General features: G+C 32.8%; 1 protein-coding gene across 1 annotated transcript in view; it reads right to left on the bottom strand.

Annotated features, from left to right (window-relative positions):
- The window catches only part of Madm (MLF1-adaptor molecule), a 62,852-nt gene extending 56,617 nt beyond the window's left edge, over window positions 1–6,235 (bottom strand). Inside the window, exon 1 of the mRNA XM_090105195.1 lies at window positions 5,771–6,235. Coding sequence (XP_089961321.1) covers window positions 5,771–5,896 — 126 coding nt within the window. The 5' untranslated portion in view covers window positions 5,897–6,235. The remainder of the gene's footprint in view (window positions 1–5,770) is intronic.
- Between the last annotated feature and the right edge of the window lie 10,596 nt (window positions 6,236–16,831).

Genomic DNA, 16,831 nt, shown 5'->3' on the forward strand with positions numbered 1-16,831 from the left:
GTCGAGAGTTGAAGATAACAAAAAATTGAAACGATTATGAATGATGAATAGCCTCGTCTCTCGTGTGGGTTCGATGGCGGCGGATAAGAGCTTTGGACAGTTAGAAAGGAGTTTATTAACTCGTAGCTTATTTTTAGAATTGCTCGTCCCATTCTCGACGGCTTCATTCCTTTAATTGGTGGATACCGCAATGACGTGATAATTGGATACTTAATGTGTAGCAAAGTTGAAATTTGAATAAAATAATGTTAAATAAAAAAAAATGTTTTGTAGCGGTTGTAGGTATGTAATTGTAGTTTGGTTTTGTGAAAACATTAGTTATTAGCGAAACGAAACAATATACAGACTGGAAATTTTCTAGGGGCCCTGGAGGGAAAGTACCTACCTACTTAAAGTACAGAAGATGAAAAATTTTGCTGAAAACTGCATTTATATATGGAAAATTCACTTGCCAAGACGGGGTATCGAACTAACTTTTTTTTCAGAATTTTCAATATTTATTCTAGGAATACAACAATATACCTCCCTATTATCAAGAAGTTTTCATCAGATCAGTTCCAAGAATGAAACAAGTCATTAATGTTTTGATCGAACAATTGTGATAAAATTAGGATCTTTTTGTAACGTCCAAGTTCGTAATTACGTTACGGCTCTACCCGGTATTAGAGTTAGATTCACATTGGTAACAATTATTATAATCTGTTAGAATCTGTTAGAATATCCACGCTACTTCGTCTTTAATGCTGCTACGCATTATGCTAATAAAGTAAAAATAAGTTAATATAGAGCTTTAACATAATAATTATGTGCTGTGATAATTCTTCGAAGAAAATATTTTCGATAACATTCCTCATTAAAAATTTGCAAACGGTTCTAACCGATTAATTTGAATATAAATGAATGATTGAAAGTAGTCGTCTAACGACGGCATTACGTCGTCTCGCGAACATTGGCTCAGGACGACTTCCAACATAATGTTTATTGATGAATACCCAAGCCAATTTGAATATTTCTTCTGGAGTCGTCACATGCGACGTTTGGTGACCTTCTGTTGTATTTGTGTCGAACTTTCGTGTAACTATTTGTTATACATGCATTAGCTTTTATCGTATTCGCCTTTGGGAAATTTTGATTTATTTCAGTTACCTACTTATACTAAATTATGTGCGCTTCTGTATTAAAGTGCGAAATTTTAAATTTTTCCTAAGATTTGAAGAAATTCCAAACATAATACTTTATATCCGCAAAAAAATCACATTTTATATCAACCTTAGGGCGCTTGTGCACTACAAGGAATTTTACTGTCCGGCATTCCGAATTTTTACGGTCCGGTGTGGCATGAAAAAACCGATGAATTGTTTGTGTACCTGTCCGTCTTTACTCGGATCAGTGCGGTACAGTTCAAGGAAGTTTGGCGGTATAATGCTATCATAAATGATTGTTTTTGCATTTTACAAGAAACGAGTAAAAAATATAGAAGGTGAAATATTATATTATTTCGTTATAATAAAAAGTTCCGTAAGAGATTTAAAATGCGTGTTTCACTTATTTATTTTAATCGGTGACGAGGAGCTAAAGCTATTCCCACTTCAACTTTAACTTACCAACACTTACTAAGATAATAATTATAGGTCACTGCTTGGTCAATGTATATAAAATAACAATACCGACTTCTCAAATCTCATTGCCAACTAAAAGAAAGTAAAACAAGAGCTTGCTTTCAATTGGCATATACAGTAAAAACAGTAAAATCCAAGCAAGTGGGCATTCGAAAACAATTATACCTACAGCGACTCGTAGACACAAAAAACAATCCGGAATGGGGAAAAGTAAAATGTCGGACAGTAAAATTACGTCTAGTGCACAAGCTAGTATATAGATTAATGGCGTGCCATACCGGACCGTAAAAAATCGGAATGCCGGACCGTAAAATTCCTTGTAGTGGACAAACGCCCTTAGAAATAATTTCGTCGATGACACATCCTTGACATGACATGACTCCGATGACATGTCCTTTAAGATATCTTACAACATTTTATTAGATAAATAACTATTGATAATATATTGTGATTTGTGATTAGATCTCGCTGCAAATAAAATCGAACATTAGCGAAATATCTCTAGCATCCTGCATGTATGTTGTATTGGTAATTCTATCGTAGCTACGCCAAAGGTCGGTCCATTCCCATGCCGGGTGCCGTCCCGGTGAGAATGCAAATCAGCCTGTAATTATCCAAATAAATCTCCGAGCGCATGACTCGACCCACTTCTATGTGAAAGTACCTAACTACTTAGATGGTGAATATTTTGGAATACAAAACTAGAGAAACATGGAGTTTATAAAATATGCTTAGTTGAGATATTGTACTCATTTAAATGTTTAAATCCTCTCTGAATATCTTTCAAAAAATAAAATTTTGCTTTCGGTCATAAGTTTAAAAAATAGAATCTAAGTCTTTTTTATAGCACATTAATTGTTTTTTTTTTTTTTAATTTTTGACTGAATTCTTTAAAACTAAGGCACATGACTGTAGGTACTAAACGTATTTTACGTAAATAGACTTCCTGGTAGTTTTTATGATATCGAAAAATTTTCCAGTTCAGAAATATCCAATGCTTACACCATGAAGAATTGACCGAAAACTCCACAATCATCCTTAGACTGCAGATGATAAAATACATTTTTAAATTATAGTAGGATAATACGAGCGGTACCTACTACATATTGATGGATGAACAGGCAATTCGCAATCATGATAAATGAGTCTAGCTTAGAAAGTGACAGTGATTTTTGGTTGCGCAAACGCCGAATCGACGGTCACTGACCGAGGCAGGGAAAGTCGGGCGACCTAACAATTGCTTCCTACACAACCAACTCGCCATAAGCGTATCTTCCATGTGTTGGGTTCATCAATTAATTATCTAAAAAACTCAACGTTCCATAAGGCTTCGTCTTTAAATTCACATTTGTTACCTAAATCTCTAAAATAACTACATATTAATATTTTCAATTGTTAATTAATTACTTGTTTATTGAACATATTAACTTTCATAGTTTATCATTGCATAAAGTAATATTTTAACTGTTTTTTTTATTCAGAATAGGGAAGCGGTTGACCACAATCTCGCCTGATGTTAAGCTGAGTGTGGTCTAGATGGTACGCGCTTCCCTGGAAAGTACCTGTTCACTCTACACTTTATTTCAATTTTCAACTAAATTTCTGGTTTATATAAGTGTTAAAATTAATAACTTTCTTGATTGTCATGACATGTCATTGACGATACAATTAAAGTGTTCATGTTCGTTTTATTATTTATTTGAAACATTATTTACATCAATTTGAAGTATGAAATAATTTGAATTTTTAGCCAGTCCACTTTCCCATCTTGGCAAGTGAATTTTCAAAGATCTTTAAATGCAGTGTTATATCTTTTTTAAATTAAACTAAAGAAACCTTTCCTTTCAGCAAATATTTGCTATCTTCGTTATTTTAAGTCCCCCCAGGGTCCAAGAAAATTTCCAACCTGTATAAGAATATGTAATTAAGGAATTAAATATTATCTTACATTTACTTTTAATTTCCTTTGATTTACCACAATAATAATGACAGCCAGTTTCAAATGTAAACTAAGGAAACAACAAAATAATTTTGAGAAAAGTTCATCATCATCTCGGGTTGCAGTGAAAAGTTCTAATTTTAAAGTTGATTTTTACTTAAATTTATGACAGCACCATCGAAGAAGCCATTAAGTTAAAATAGATTCAGATATAAAATATAACGAGATTAATTCTTAATACTAGGCAATAAGTTTAAAATGAAAGGTAAGTTCAGGACAATGAATAAGACAAAGTAAAGATTGATATTTGAAATAAATTGCAAAAGAACTTCTCCAAACTGGGATAGAATTTCACACACTTAAGTATCTTATTCTAAGTACCACAATAATATAGTGTCATCTAACTGATCCTACTAATATTATAAAGTATATATTATATATTATAAAGGCGAAAGTTTGTAAGGATGTATGGATGTTTGTTACTCTTTCACGTAAAAACTACTAAACCGATTACAATGAAATTTAGCACACATATAGAGGGTAACTTGGATTAACACATAGGATAGTTTTTATCCCGGAAATCCCACGGGAACGGGAACTATGCGGGTTTTCCTTTGCAAACGCGGGCGAAGCCGCGGGCGGAAATCTAGTAAAGTATAAACGCAATAGTTTGTAAGGATGGCTGTATGTAACTATTATAAATGTGAAAGTTTATGAGGATAGATGCATACATGTTTGTTCCTGTTACAGAATTCTAATCCATCCAAGGTTATTCACAGTTTGGTTTCGCACATAGGTTTACCCGTGTGTCATACAAGCGATGTCGCAGCATTCTAGTAAACCATTTATTCAATTGAACTAAATTACCTGCTCAATTAAATAGTATTTTCCATTTTAAATTTTCCATATAAATTTAAATCTTATATATAAAAATGAATCGCAAAATGTGTTGGTAAGCGCATAACTCGAGAACGGCTGAACCGATTTCGATAATTCTTTTTTTATTATATTCCTTGAAGTACGAGGATGGTTTTTATGTAGAGAAAACGTAAATATGTACCACGGGCGAAGCCGGGGCGGACCGCTAGTTATTAATAATATTACGTGGAAGGCATATATAAAACATATATCCTTAATTAAGGTTATCTTAATATTGTGAAATAAACTTATTATTTGTTTATCTATACTAATATTAAAAAGCTTAAGAGTTTGTTTGTTTGAATGCCCTAATCTCAGGAAGTAATTCGATTTGAGAAATTACTTCAGTGCTAGATAGCCATTTCGATCCATTTATCGAGGAAGGCTTTATAGGCTATATGTACCATCACTCTAAGACCAACAGGAGCGGAGCCAAGTGGGTGAAACCATAGGGCGCAGCTAGTTATACATATATCACTAGCTTTCTGCATGCGGCTTGGTCCTTCCTTCCATTTGTATTTATAAAGCATTTGAATGCCATAAAACCAAATAACAAATTCAAATAATGTCTTAGCCACATTATACAATCGGAGTAATGTAAAAATGTGTTTAATTCATTGTCATAATGAATATTCACAAATAAGTATCTTGAAATATCACTAGGTATTCTATAGATAAACTGCACAGTTCCATTATCAGATGAAATAAATAGAGAAAAAAAGATAAAAAAGTTACTGCTACTGATGGATTAATGATAAAACAACTAAGTTATGCTAAAGCTTTATAAAAATAAAGTAGGTATATTTTGTTTTTCACAGTTGTTCCACTCAAAACACTGACATTGCAAGAATGTAGTTTAAGATTTTTCCCTAAGTATTCATGTATTGATTGATAATGTCTTAACTATGTTTACTACTCTACTATAAATACACATCATTTAATTATCAGTTTCTTTTGCAGAATAAACATTTCATGTTTCTCTTATAATGTCTGTTTATGTCCTAAACAAAGTTTTGATTATCATTTATTTTAATAATATAACCTTGTGAATCAAGGCTATGAACTGATAATTTAGTAATTTGTTTATAAGCATAAATTGAGTATTGCAGCAAAAAGTAAATGCATAATATGAAACCTAGATAATAATAATGCACAAATATTACAAAGGACGAAACATATTACGTCTTATTTTATGCAGCTACTTGTATGAAGATTGAAGTTAATCAGCTGATGACATTTTTGTCCTAGTTTACATAGATTGACTTTGTATATAATGTAATAAGTGCCAGCTTACCTCTTCCCGTCGCTTCAGCCAGCGACCGCAGGGACTCTCTTCCAGGATTTCGCTTTCATCTTCAGAATCCTCGCCACTTTCACGGGGCGACTTGCGCTCCTTGTCGATGCTCCTGCCGCCCGACATAACACCGAATTCGTCAAAACACAACAACAAACTCAACAAACGCACAGTCGACTTCTATCTCACAAAACGTTTTCTCTAAGAAAACACTTGGAAATATTTTCAAAATACACTTTTTCTTGTAACCATAACCAAGGTTGCAAGTCGAGACGTCACTGTTTCATACCAATCCATTATTTGCTACGCAGCATTCGCTTGAATGGTTCCGTTCTACGAAAAATGAAGTTCACAGATTTCTCTATAAACAGCGATACGACGCAAGTTCTCTAGTGAGCTCACTCATGTTAATTGAAATAAATCGTTCACCGGCGAAACTCTCGACGTATTTCTGTCCGACACAAATATACCATAGACTAACATTAACTTTTTTCATCGACGGACGTAGGTACGAGAAATATGCACCATAGATACTAGAGTTAAGTGAATTGTATGTAATATGTATCTTCATAAATTTTCTAATTTTATTTTATAATTAGTATTTAAATCATATCCTAATGGTAAATAATGTGCATTAATTTTATATCAAATAATAAAAAAATCTTGACATTGAACGCTATCTTCAAAAGCGACATCTAGCGTTACCATAATACAACTAAAGTAAGGTTTGCAAAAATCGCTTCATTAATTCATAAAATTGTTCATAGATGTCACTTTACTAAATTTATCTATAAAATCCCAGTATTATATTATGTAATGAGATGGGGGTATGGGTTGTATGTACGTAGTATATAATTATTAGTCTGTGGTATGGGTAATAATAATAATTATTGTTTTCCCGTAAGTCCCTGATGCATTTTACGAAGTTTCACTCGGGTGGAAATTGGTCATGAAAATCTGTTATGGGCTCCCGGGCCATGTTTTCTGACAAATACTCACCGATTTCAAAAATTCTTTCACCACTAGAAAATAATGTAGGTAGGTACATCTTTACGAATATAACATAATATTTAATTATATTTATTTACTTACGTATCAAGTAAAATGTTTATATTATTTATACCTATGTAGGTATACTTACTTAACAAAAATATCGTAAGTAGGATATTTTCACTTTTAGTGCATATTATATTAAAGCCCTGATATGTGATAATAAAGTCAAATAGGTTTGATAATTACCATAAAAACAAAACATGTATAATGTTGTACTTGTATAATACTTGTATAATACGTGTATAATATGTACTTGAGTTTGGTTTTAATCCATCAGTCCTCGGAATCACAGACACAATAGAAAATCTATTGTGTCGCGCCCCGATCGGGCCTTACGGTGGTCAATGGGATAAACGCGCGTGTTTTAGTTTGGAAATTGGAGAGAAAGCTGAAAATGTTGGAAAACTGAAAATAAAATTAAACACGTAGTAAATAGTGTATGGATTTTTTATCGATTTTACGGCCCAAGCAGTAAGCACTTCCAAATTACTTTTAATTGTACCTACAACCTATTTAGTGTAGTAGTTAGAGAGGTAGGCACATTATTTTTCTCAAATCTAACAATAATTGATACCTAGTATTTTTTTGTAATGTAGGTACCTAAGTAGGTACTTAACTAGTTTTATGCTTACTTTCATAATGTAATGACCCATATAGTTTTAACCTTTGTAATATCTACTAGAGAAGTATTTTCTTTATTTATTACTAACAAAACTTTGTTTGAATACGACAAACTCAATAATGGACGTAGGTACTTGTACACATTTTGTGAGTAGGTAGTTTTGGAGTGTTACGTCAACTTAAGTGAAAGAAAACTGTAACCACTTAGGTAATGTAATTATTTCTTCAAGGATCCATTGTTTCACTATTGTTTCACTTTACCCGTTTTTTTAGGCTTACCTACTTATTGTATGATGATTCGACATCGAATAATGTGGTTTTGGTGTAGATATTAATACCTATATTATATAAAACTTGGTTAAGTGCAAGTCGGACTCGCGACACTAAGGATTCGTTTATCCTTACGAGTACTTAAGTTCTTTTTTAAATCTTTTTAATGGCAATATGGTGCTACTTAATAATATTTTAGTAATCTTAACACCTCTTGTTTTATTATTGACAAAGGTCTCTTTTTGATTTATACATGGTTTCAGCGTAATGGTGGATAATCTAGTACATGCGTGTGTTTTCACCCCGTCCTGAAAATATTATCCCAAACGACCTATGGTACCTAATCATTATCTCCTAATTAAGATTTTAATTTACGCCTTATCATACAATACAAGCAAATTAACATTATTAAAGAGTTAACAAGTTCTGTATGAAAGTTGAGCACGTAAAAGATTAATAATTAGAATTTCGGCACTATGTTGCGCACTCAGCTAATGTAGCTTTGATCTGAACACGTGATGAGATTACTGTGACGTCATGCGTGTCATGTGCGACGAAATAATAATTATGCCAACTCATTTATATTAACGTTATAGAGTCTTCTGAGTCAAGAAAATTCAAGGTTTTCATTACATACAACTTAGTCCATTGAATAAAAAGTTCTAGAGTGCATGAGTTAGTAACGTAAGATGTTTCTTCGGAAACATGTCAAGAGTCCCTAGGTAATAAACATACTAAAACCCCGGGACACTAGGAGGAGCCCCGGAGTGGGGGAGGGGGGAAATGGGTCCATTTTTTTCATTTTTCGCTTAAATCTCAAAAACGGTACATGTTAGAGAAAAACTTTCAAGGAAAAGTTGAAAGGCCATAAAATTATCTACAAGTTGTACCTAAATCATTTTTTCCTATATCCTACTGTTTCTGAGTGATACGCAGTAAAAAATGATTTTGGCTCAAACAATTTCCCCATACTACACATCAATCGATCAAAAAATATTTATTTCTTCCAAAAAACTCAAATGTGCAACTTGTGACCGGTACTGATAGATTGCTCTTAATTAGGTCTATAATTGGTAAAATAAACACATTCCTCCATGGAAGCCTTTAGGAGGAATCGATTGTCAAAATGTTATATTAGGGCAGTTAGAGTTACTGAACTTGATCTTTTTATTTTTTTCTTCCAAAAAAACTCAAAAGTGCAACTTGTGACCGGTACAGATAGATTGCTCATAATTAGGTCTATCATTGATAAAAATACCAGATTCCACCGCGGAGGCGTTTACGGGTAATTGAATTTTATTAGGGTAGTTACGATACTTGAACTTTTTATTTTTTTTCTTCCAAAAAACTCAAAAGTGCAACTTGTGACCGGTACTATTAGATTGCTCTTAATTAGGTCTATAATTGGTAAAATAAACACATTCCTCCATGGAAGCCTTTAGGAGGAATCGATTGTCAAAATATTATATTAGGGTAGTTTGAGTTACTGAACTTGATCTTTTTATTTTTTTCTTCCAAAAAACTCAAAAGTGCAACTTGTGACCGGTACTGATAGATTGCTCTTAATTAGGTCTATAATTGGTAAAATAAACACATTGCTCCATGGAAGCCTTTGGGAGGAATCGATTGTCAATTATTATATTAGGGTAGTTTGAGTTACTGAACTTGAACTTTTTATTTTTTTTCTTCCAAAAACTTCAAAAGTGCAACTTGTGACCGGTACAGATAGATTGCTCATAATTAGGTCTATCATTGATAAAAATACTAGATTCCACCACGGAGGCGTTTACGGGGAATTGAATTTTATTAGGGTAGTTATGATACTTGAACTTTTTATTTTTTTTCTTCCAAAAAACTCAAAAGTGCAACTTGTGACCGGTACCCATAGATTGCTCATAATTAGGTCTATCATTGATAAAAATACCAGATTCCACCATGGAGGCGTTTACGGGGAATTGAATTTTATTAGGACAGTTAGTTAAAAAGTTCAAGTATCGTAACTACCCTAATAAAATTCAATACCTCCTAAACGCCTCCATGGTGGAATCTGGTTTTTTTATCAATGATAGACCTAATTATGAGCAATCTATCGGTACCGGTCACAAGTTGCACTTTTGAGTTTTTTGAAAGAAAAAAAATAAAAAGTTCAAGTATCGTAACTACCCTAATAAAATTCAATTCCCCGTAAACGCCTCCGTGGTGGAATCTAGTATTTTTATCAATGATAGACCTAATTATGAGCAATCTATCTGTACCGGTCACAAGTTGCACTTTTGAGTTTTTTGGAAGAAAAAAATAAAAAGATCAAGTACAGTAGGTAACTCAAACTGCCCTAATATAATATTTTGACAATCGATTCCTCCTAAAGGCTTCCATGGAGGAATGTGTTTATTTTACCAATTATAGACCTAATTAAGAGCAATCTATCAGTACCGGTCACAAGTTGCACATTTGAGTTTTTTGGAAGAAATAAATATTTTTTGATCGATTGATGTGTAGTATGGGGAAATTGTTGAGCCAAAATCATTTTTTACTGCCTATAACTCAGAAACGGTAGGATATAGGAAAAAATGATTAAGGTACAACTTGTAGATAACTTTATGGCCTTTTAACTTTTCCTTGAAAGTTTTTCTCTAACATGTACCGTTTTTGAGATTTAAGCGAAAAATGAAAAAAATGGACTCATTTCCCCCCTCCCCCACTCCGGGGCTCCTCCTAGTGTCCCGGGGTTTTAGTATGTTTATTACCTAGGGACTCTTGACATGTTTCCGAAGAAACATCTTACGTTACTAACTCACGCACTCTAGACCCCCCTTGGAGGGACTCATTCAATGGACTAACTAAGATTTTATGAAGCTCGAGGTTAGAGAAATGTCATTTAAGTAATTTATTATACAGCATGAGTGTGTGGTTACAACTGGCTTCTAAGATGGTGTTATCTTGTGTATTCATAAAGCCTTTCTTTGTTAATGTATGTGGCTTATTATCCTAATCCTAATCCTAATAATATTATAATCCTAATACTATTATAAAGGCGAAAGTTTGTATGTATGGATGTTTGTTACTCTTTCACGCAAATACTACTGAACCGATTACAATGAAATTACGGAGAGCTTAATTTTCACAAAAAGCTCTAATCGCATGGAGAGCTTAATTTTCACAAAAAGCTCTTATCGCATGGAGAGCTTAATTTTCACAAAAAGCTCTAATCGCACGGAAAGCTTAATTTTCACAAAAAGCTCTAATCGCACGGAGAGCTTAATTTTCACAAAAAGCTCATCGCACGGAGAGCTTAATTTTCAAAAAAAGCTCTAATCGCACGGAGAGCTTAATTTTCACAAAAAGCTCTAATCGCATGGAGAGCTTAATTTTCACAAAAAGCTATAATCGCACGAAGAGCTTAATTTTCATTAAAAGCTCTAATCGAACGGAAAGCTTAATTTTCACAAAAAGCTGTAATCGCACGGAGAGCTTAATTTTCACAAAAATCTCTAATCGCACGCAGAGCTTAATTTTAATTAAAGGCTCTTATCGCACGGAGAGCTTAATTTTCACAAGAAGCTCTAATCACACGGAGAGCTTAATTTTCATAAAAAGCTCTAATCGCACGGAAAGCTTATATTCACTAATAAAAATAACAACCGACTTCAAAAACGGAAAAGTAAGAAATAAAAAAGATTTGACATTATTATTTACTACATATTTTTTATATGTGCTATAATTTATTAAAAAGGTTTGATGTCGGTGCACGGGCTTAATACTAAGTGCTTAATGTTCGACACCAACTTCAAACCTATTTAATAAAATATAGCACATCCATACTAATATTATAAATGCGAAAGTAACTCTGTCTGTCTCTGTTACTCAATCACGCCTTAACTACTGAACCAATTTGCATGAAATTTGGTATAGAGATATTTTGATACCCGAGAAAGGACATAGGCCACTTTTTATTGCGAAATATGTACCACGGGCGAAGCCGGGGCGGACCGCTAGTTCTATAATAAATGTAGAAAGCGTCGGGGAAACAATTTGGACGCACACATATACAAAAAGCTCGATCAGCGAATTGCATATGTGTGTCCCTACAAAAATTAACGATCAAATCGCATCAAATCAAATCGTTTATTCATCATAAATACAATTAAATGCATAATCATTATCTTAATTAATTAAACCTATAAAAAAATTATACAAGGATATTATAATAGAACCTGATGATTAAGATAATAATACCTATTATGAACTGCAGGCCTACACTAAGACAGCTTGTATCGTAGGCCTGCAACCCTTCCTAATTGCAAATAAGGTAAGTGGTACACATTATATAATAGGTATTAAAAATTATCTGATATTATCAATTAAAATTATTTATACATAAAAGATTATATTAACGATAAGTTAATAAATTGAAAACATTCATTTAATACATAAGTGGTTATACCACAGACTAATAATAATTAATATACTACGTGTTATACGTTATTGAGATCGCTTTCACTGCTAAATAAATATGTTATTTTGAGTAGATAATATATTGCATATACATTATACACAGTCACTAATTATTATTTTTATCAATAAAAACATTATGTCTCTCTCCATAATACACGGGTACCACCAGAAGGAAGATACCCGGTCCTTTGGAAGGCTTACGTGGGGACACAGGTCCAACACGCAGAGGCCCTTTAGAGAATTTAATGTGTTGTGGGACACCAGCCGCAGCCTGCCCATGACTGCACTTATATAGAGATACAGCCCTGGGCAGTCCGCGGCCAATGTAGGACTATTGCAGAAAAATGGAAATGAACAAAACTGGGTTATGGAAGGGGGTGTTAGATGGACTGGTATATTGGTTCTATGGGGACTATGGACGTCTTCCTTTTCAATATTAAAAATTGAAAATAATGGCAGACGTATTATTAACTTGTGTTATAAGAAAATAATAATTAGATATAAATAACAATACAGTCGCTTAATACATACTTTAATACGAATATATACTTTTCAACTCTTCGAAAGTAATGAATCTCTTCCATTGACATAATAATAGTATATTATTATGCAGTTACCTTCCACGAGTATTTCATTATAACTTTGTCCTCATATTTTAGATGCGAATATCGTATTCAGGAACTTGTGAGTCCCGCAAGTTTTTTGCTCGGAAGCTTTTCCTGTTATTTGTGGGTAACAAATTGTTTTCAATTCGTCATATTTTCTGGCAGAAGTTTCGGTTTCCGCCATTTTGTTGGTATATTTTGTATTCTGGTCACAAGTCGGTTTGTAATACAGTTTTATGAATAACAGGGGAGAGTTAGATCTGGGTGAATGGCACTTTGCTTTTCCTTAAGATGTGTGGGCTATCAATTCTTAATGTTAATCTGACAAGGAATATGTTACAGAACAGTATTTTTTGTATGGTGAAGGGTTTCCTGGCTATTTATTTTATGGTGGATGGATAAGTAAGCTCTCGTGCAATCGTATTAGCAGCACAAGCTTGTACCTACATAGATTTTAAATATTTCAGTAATAAGCTGGACTCATGTAATACTTAAGTATATACCTATGTCTTCGACCATTGAAATAATGTTGTAAGCTCTATTATTTTCCTTGTTTCTTTTGAAGTGGAATTACATAATTGCATTTCCCATCAGCTAAAATAGAGTGTCGATACACGCCGATATTCTGTAATACGGTAAAAGAAAAATTTACTACTTTATATGTAAACATTTATATCAATTGGTTAAAAGCTGCGGTATTTTGAAACAAAATAATTTTTATCGTACAAAATGATCTCACACTGAAACCCATAAGCACCGTATCCAATCCCAATATGTATAATATTCCAGTTAGTAATAAGAACAATATGCCTCGTTTGGACTGGAGCCAGTGCAAAGCCTCGTTTAAACGTAACTACCGACTGCAAATACTAGGCTTTAAATGATAACTTACAACAAGTACCTTGCAGTAAGCGCTGGCTCTCTGCCAGTCGCCAGGAAACTTATTTTAGTTGTAAAATCAAACAGTTTTAGTTTGTGAATTGACCAAAGGGACAAAGCTTTTTCAATCGACTGCGGAAAATACAATATTACCTATTGGTTACATAGACCTATGTAATTTTATTTGAGCTGTTAAATATTTTAAATAATTTCATACCAATGTAAAACTTTTAATATTTATAGTAAGTGTTTGTTATATAACTAAATTTTGTATATAAATGGACATTTCACAGGGACATTTTACATAGGAATTGTATTCATTCTCTGTCTATTTGGATGTGAGTCAATTTCTGTGATTATTTCTAAAAAAATATCATACTATCAAATGTTAACAAAAGCTAGAAGGTAACTTCATACATTTAGAAACGTTCTCTCTGGCCGTGACCACTGTTGCTCGTTCAAATCGGTACATAACTATACTAATATTATAAAGCTGAAGAGTTTGTTTGTTTGTTTGAATGCGCTAATCTCAGGAACTACTGGTCCGATTTGAAAAATTCTTTCAGTGTTAGATAGCCCATTCATCGAGGAAGGCTATAGGCTATAATAGAGGTTACATATTATTATCATCATCCTAATTGCTAAGACCAACAACCAACGGTGAAACCGCGCGGCATCGTGTTTAAAATCTATTTAAAATATTTTATAGGCAATAATATTATAATAATTTCTCAATAAATAATTTCTAAATGTTCAGTAGTTTCTTAAAATACAAAAAAGTGGTTTCTTAAAATATATAGAAGACAAAAAGGCATAGCTATACGTTTTTATCGAATGGTCTCAATGAAGTGATTTTCCTCAAAGAGAAATAATAAGCCTGTTATAGCTTTCTACTTCCATTATCTTATATAATTCAAAAGGCGTATTAAATACGAGACGTACCTACGCCGTAAGAGTATCGCTAAATCATTCTTCCAGCCTACTTACCTCGTGAGTATAATTCTTTCACGAGACCTCCTTGGTGAGGTTAATGAGCTGAGAGTAATTAATGACGAAAGCGAAAAACATGGCCCTAAGCTGTCAGAAAGTAACTTTGTTAGTCGCTATGAATACAACAAATAGGTTAAGTTATGTGTTCTCTAGAAAAAATGGAAGAATGGTCCAGGAAACAATAGTAATTTGTGATAATGTATCGAGTTAGGTTTGCTTTAGTGGTCTTTTAATATAGGTTCGATCATGCGTAATAATGGCTGATGGTTTTGGTATTTTTGGCCGTGACGAGAATGGATTAGGGAATAAATACCTTAAATATTATGAATAATAAAAAGTCCGTTCGTTCGATTGGTGTAGTAATGGTAATATCATATGCTGTTAATACCTATAGATTATTATAATATTATGTTACTGTTAAATATAATGTATGTCTATGTTTACTATGCCATTAACAGATGACGTGGCCACGTGGCTTTCTATTGATAAAATCATTTTTAAAATCAGTTCATTAGATCCAGAGATTACCCCTTCAATGTCACAAACTCACAAATTCATAAACTTTGTTGTTGTTGTTGTTTCTCTATATGTAATAAGGATGCTTCTTTTTCGGCATTATAGCCGTAATATAATATTAGTGGAGCAATAGGGATAAAATCTTATATTAGAGAACATACTGAAAATCTAAGTGCACATTCAAATTTTATGAATCGTTTAAAATGGGATTTAGACTAATCTTTTCCCATATAGAAAACTGAATCTCAAATACATTGAGACAACATTATGCATACTTGAACAATAATGCACAATTATACTGCAGTCTTCATCGCAGTTATAAGAAGTTATGGGGCATCAAATTGAATGGTACGACATACAAGCAATTTTCAATCCAATTTTGTAGGCAATAAGAGCGATTTCATTGCTAACGTTTTCAGTTTTATAGCTCTGTTAGTCTTAATGGTAGTGGACGAATTAAATATCAATAACATTTGAGAAATATTACGCTGTAATACGATATTATTGGTACTTAGAAGAATGCAATTCATTTTATTTGTCTGTGCTCCGCGGCTTCACTCGCGTGGATCCGCTCCTATGTTGGTAAGGCGTGACGATAATTTAATTGTAAATTAGTGAATAAAATAAATACAATCTCTTCCCTTACTTTTGATAATATTCATGAAGAAAATTAGAGAATTGTTAAATTAATGAATATAAATTAACAATATCCGTATTCATTCTGTGACGTCACATCAAACTCTACGTCTTCAAGCTTTCACAAAAGGCTACAAATAATTTTCTAAGTAATTTCCAGTCAAAGGTGAACAATGTAAAACTATCAAATGGCCAGCAGCGACGTGACGCAAAATAATTACTTAAAAAAAAGTATAGGTAAAGTAAGTATAAACTGTATCTTAGAATTGCAATAGATAGCCATGCTTTTGCTTTGATAAAAAAACGACAAAATATATGTTTTTTAATAATTTCAGTGATTATTTTGTAGTTTGAAAAGCCTTTTAAATTTTAAATTCTTTACTACCATAATGGTTTCGCGTGCGACGGACTTTCATACAATATTGGAAATTGTGGCCACTTGGGAAGCTATTACTGGATATTTCTATTATATTTGTTACCGTATGGTTCTTTTTCCGTTTGAAAATTGCCTTTATTATCATAATTCGTTAGTACTTAGTAAAACTTCCAACGCAGAAAATAAAATACATTAACGAGTAGACCAAATTCCGATGGAAAGAATATAAGGCCGTTCCCTTTGTACTAAACTACATTGAACCTTTGAATTGTAATAAATCTTGATAGATAATATTGATGTGAAGAGTTAATAATATTAAGTAAAGTTAAAGTTCAGCAAATGTAACGATAAAAGATTGAGGGTCAACATGCTAATCAGGGTCTCGGTACTGATATTATGTATTTCGTCAGCTTAATGTTTGACCATTTACAGTGCTCCATGAAGTATAATTGTAAAACGACACGATAATATCGTTTAATATGTTAGAGAAATCTCCTTTTTTATTATGGTTTGTTGTGTTTTTCAATGTCGAATGTTGTATCCGTAAACTAGAGAATGGTAATTTAAATATTCGTCGGAATTATGCAATTAATACATTCCGGTAATACAGCACTCCCTCATGCTTTGCATTATAATATGTCTTGTAATAAAAAGATAAAC

The sequence above is a fragment of the Colias eurytheme genome, chromosome 9 (assembly GCF_061535395.1).
Source record: "Colias eurytheme isolate Ceu_HAF_F1 chromosome 9, ilColEury1 Martin Lab GWU primary, whole genome shotgun sequence".
In the NCBI taxonomy this organism is placed as follows: domain Eukaryota; kingdom Metazoa; phylum Arthropoda; class Insecta; order Lepidoptera; family Pieridae; genus Colias; species Colias eurytheme.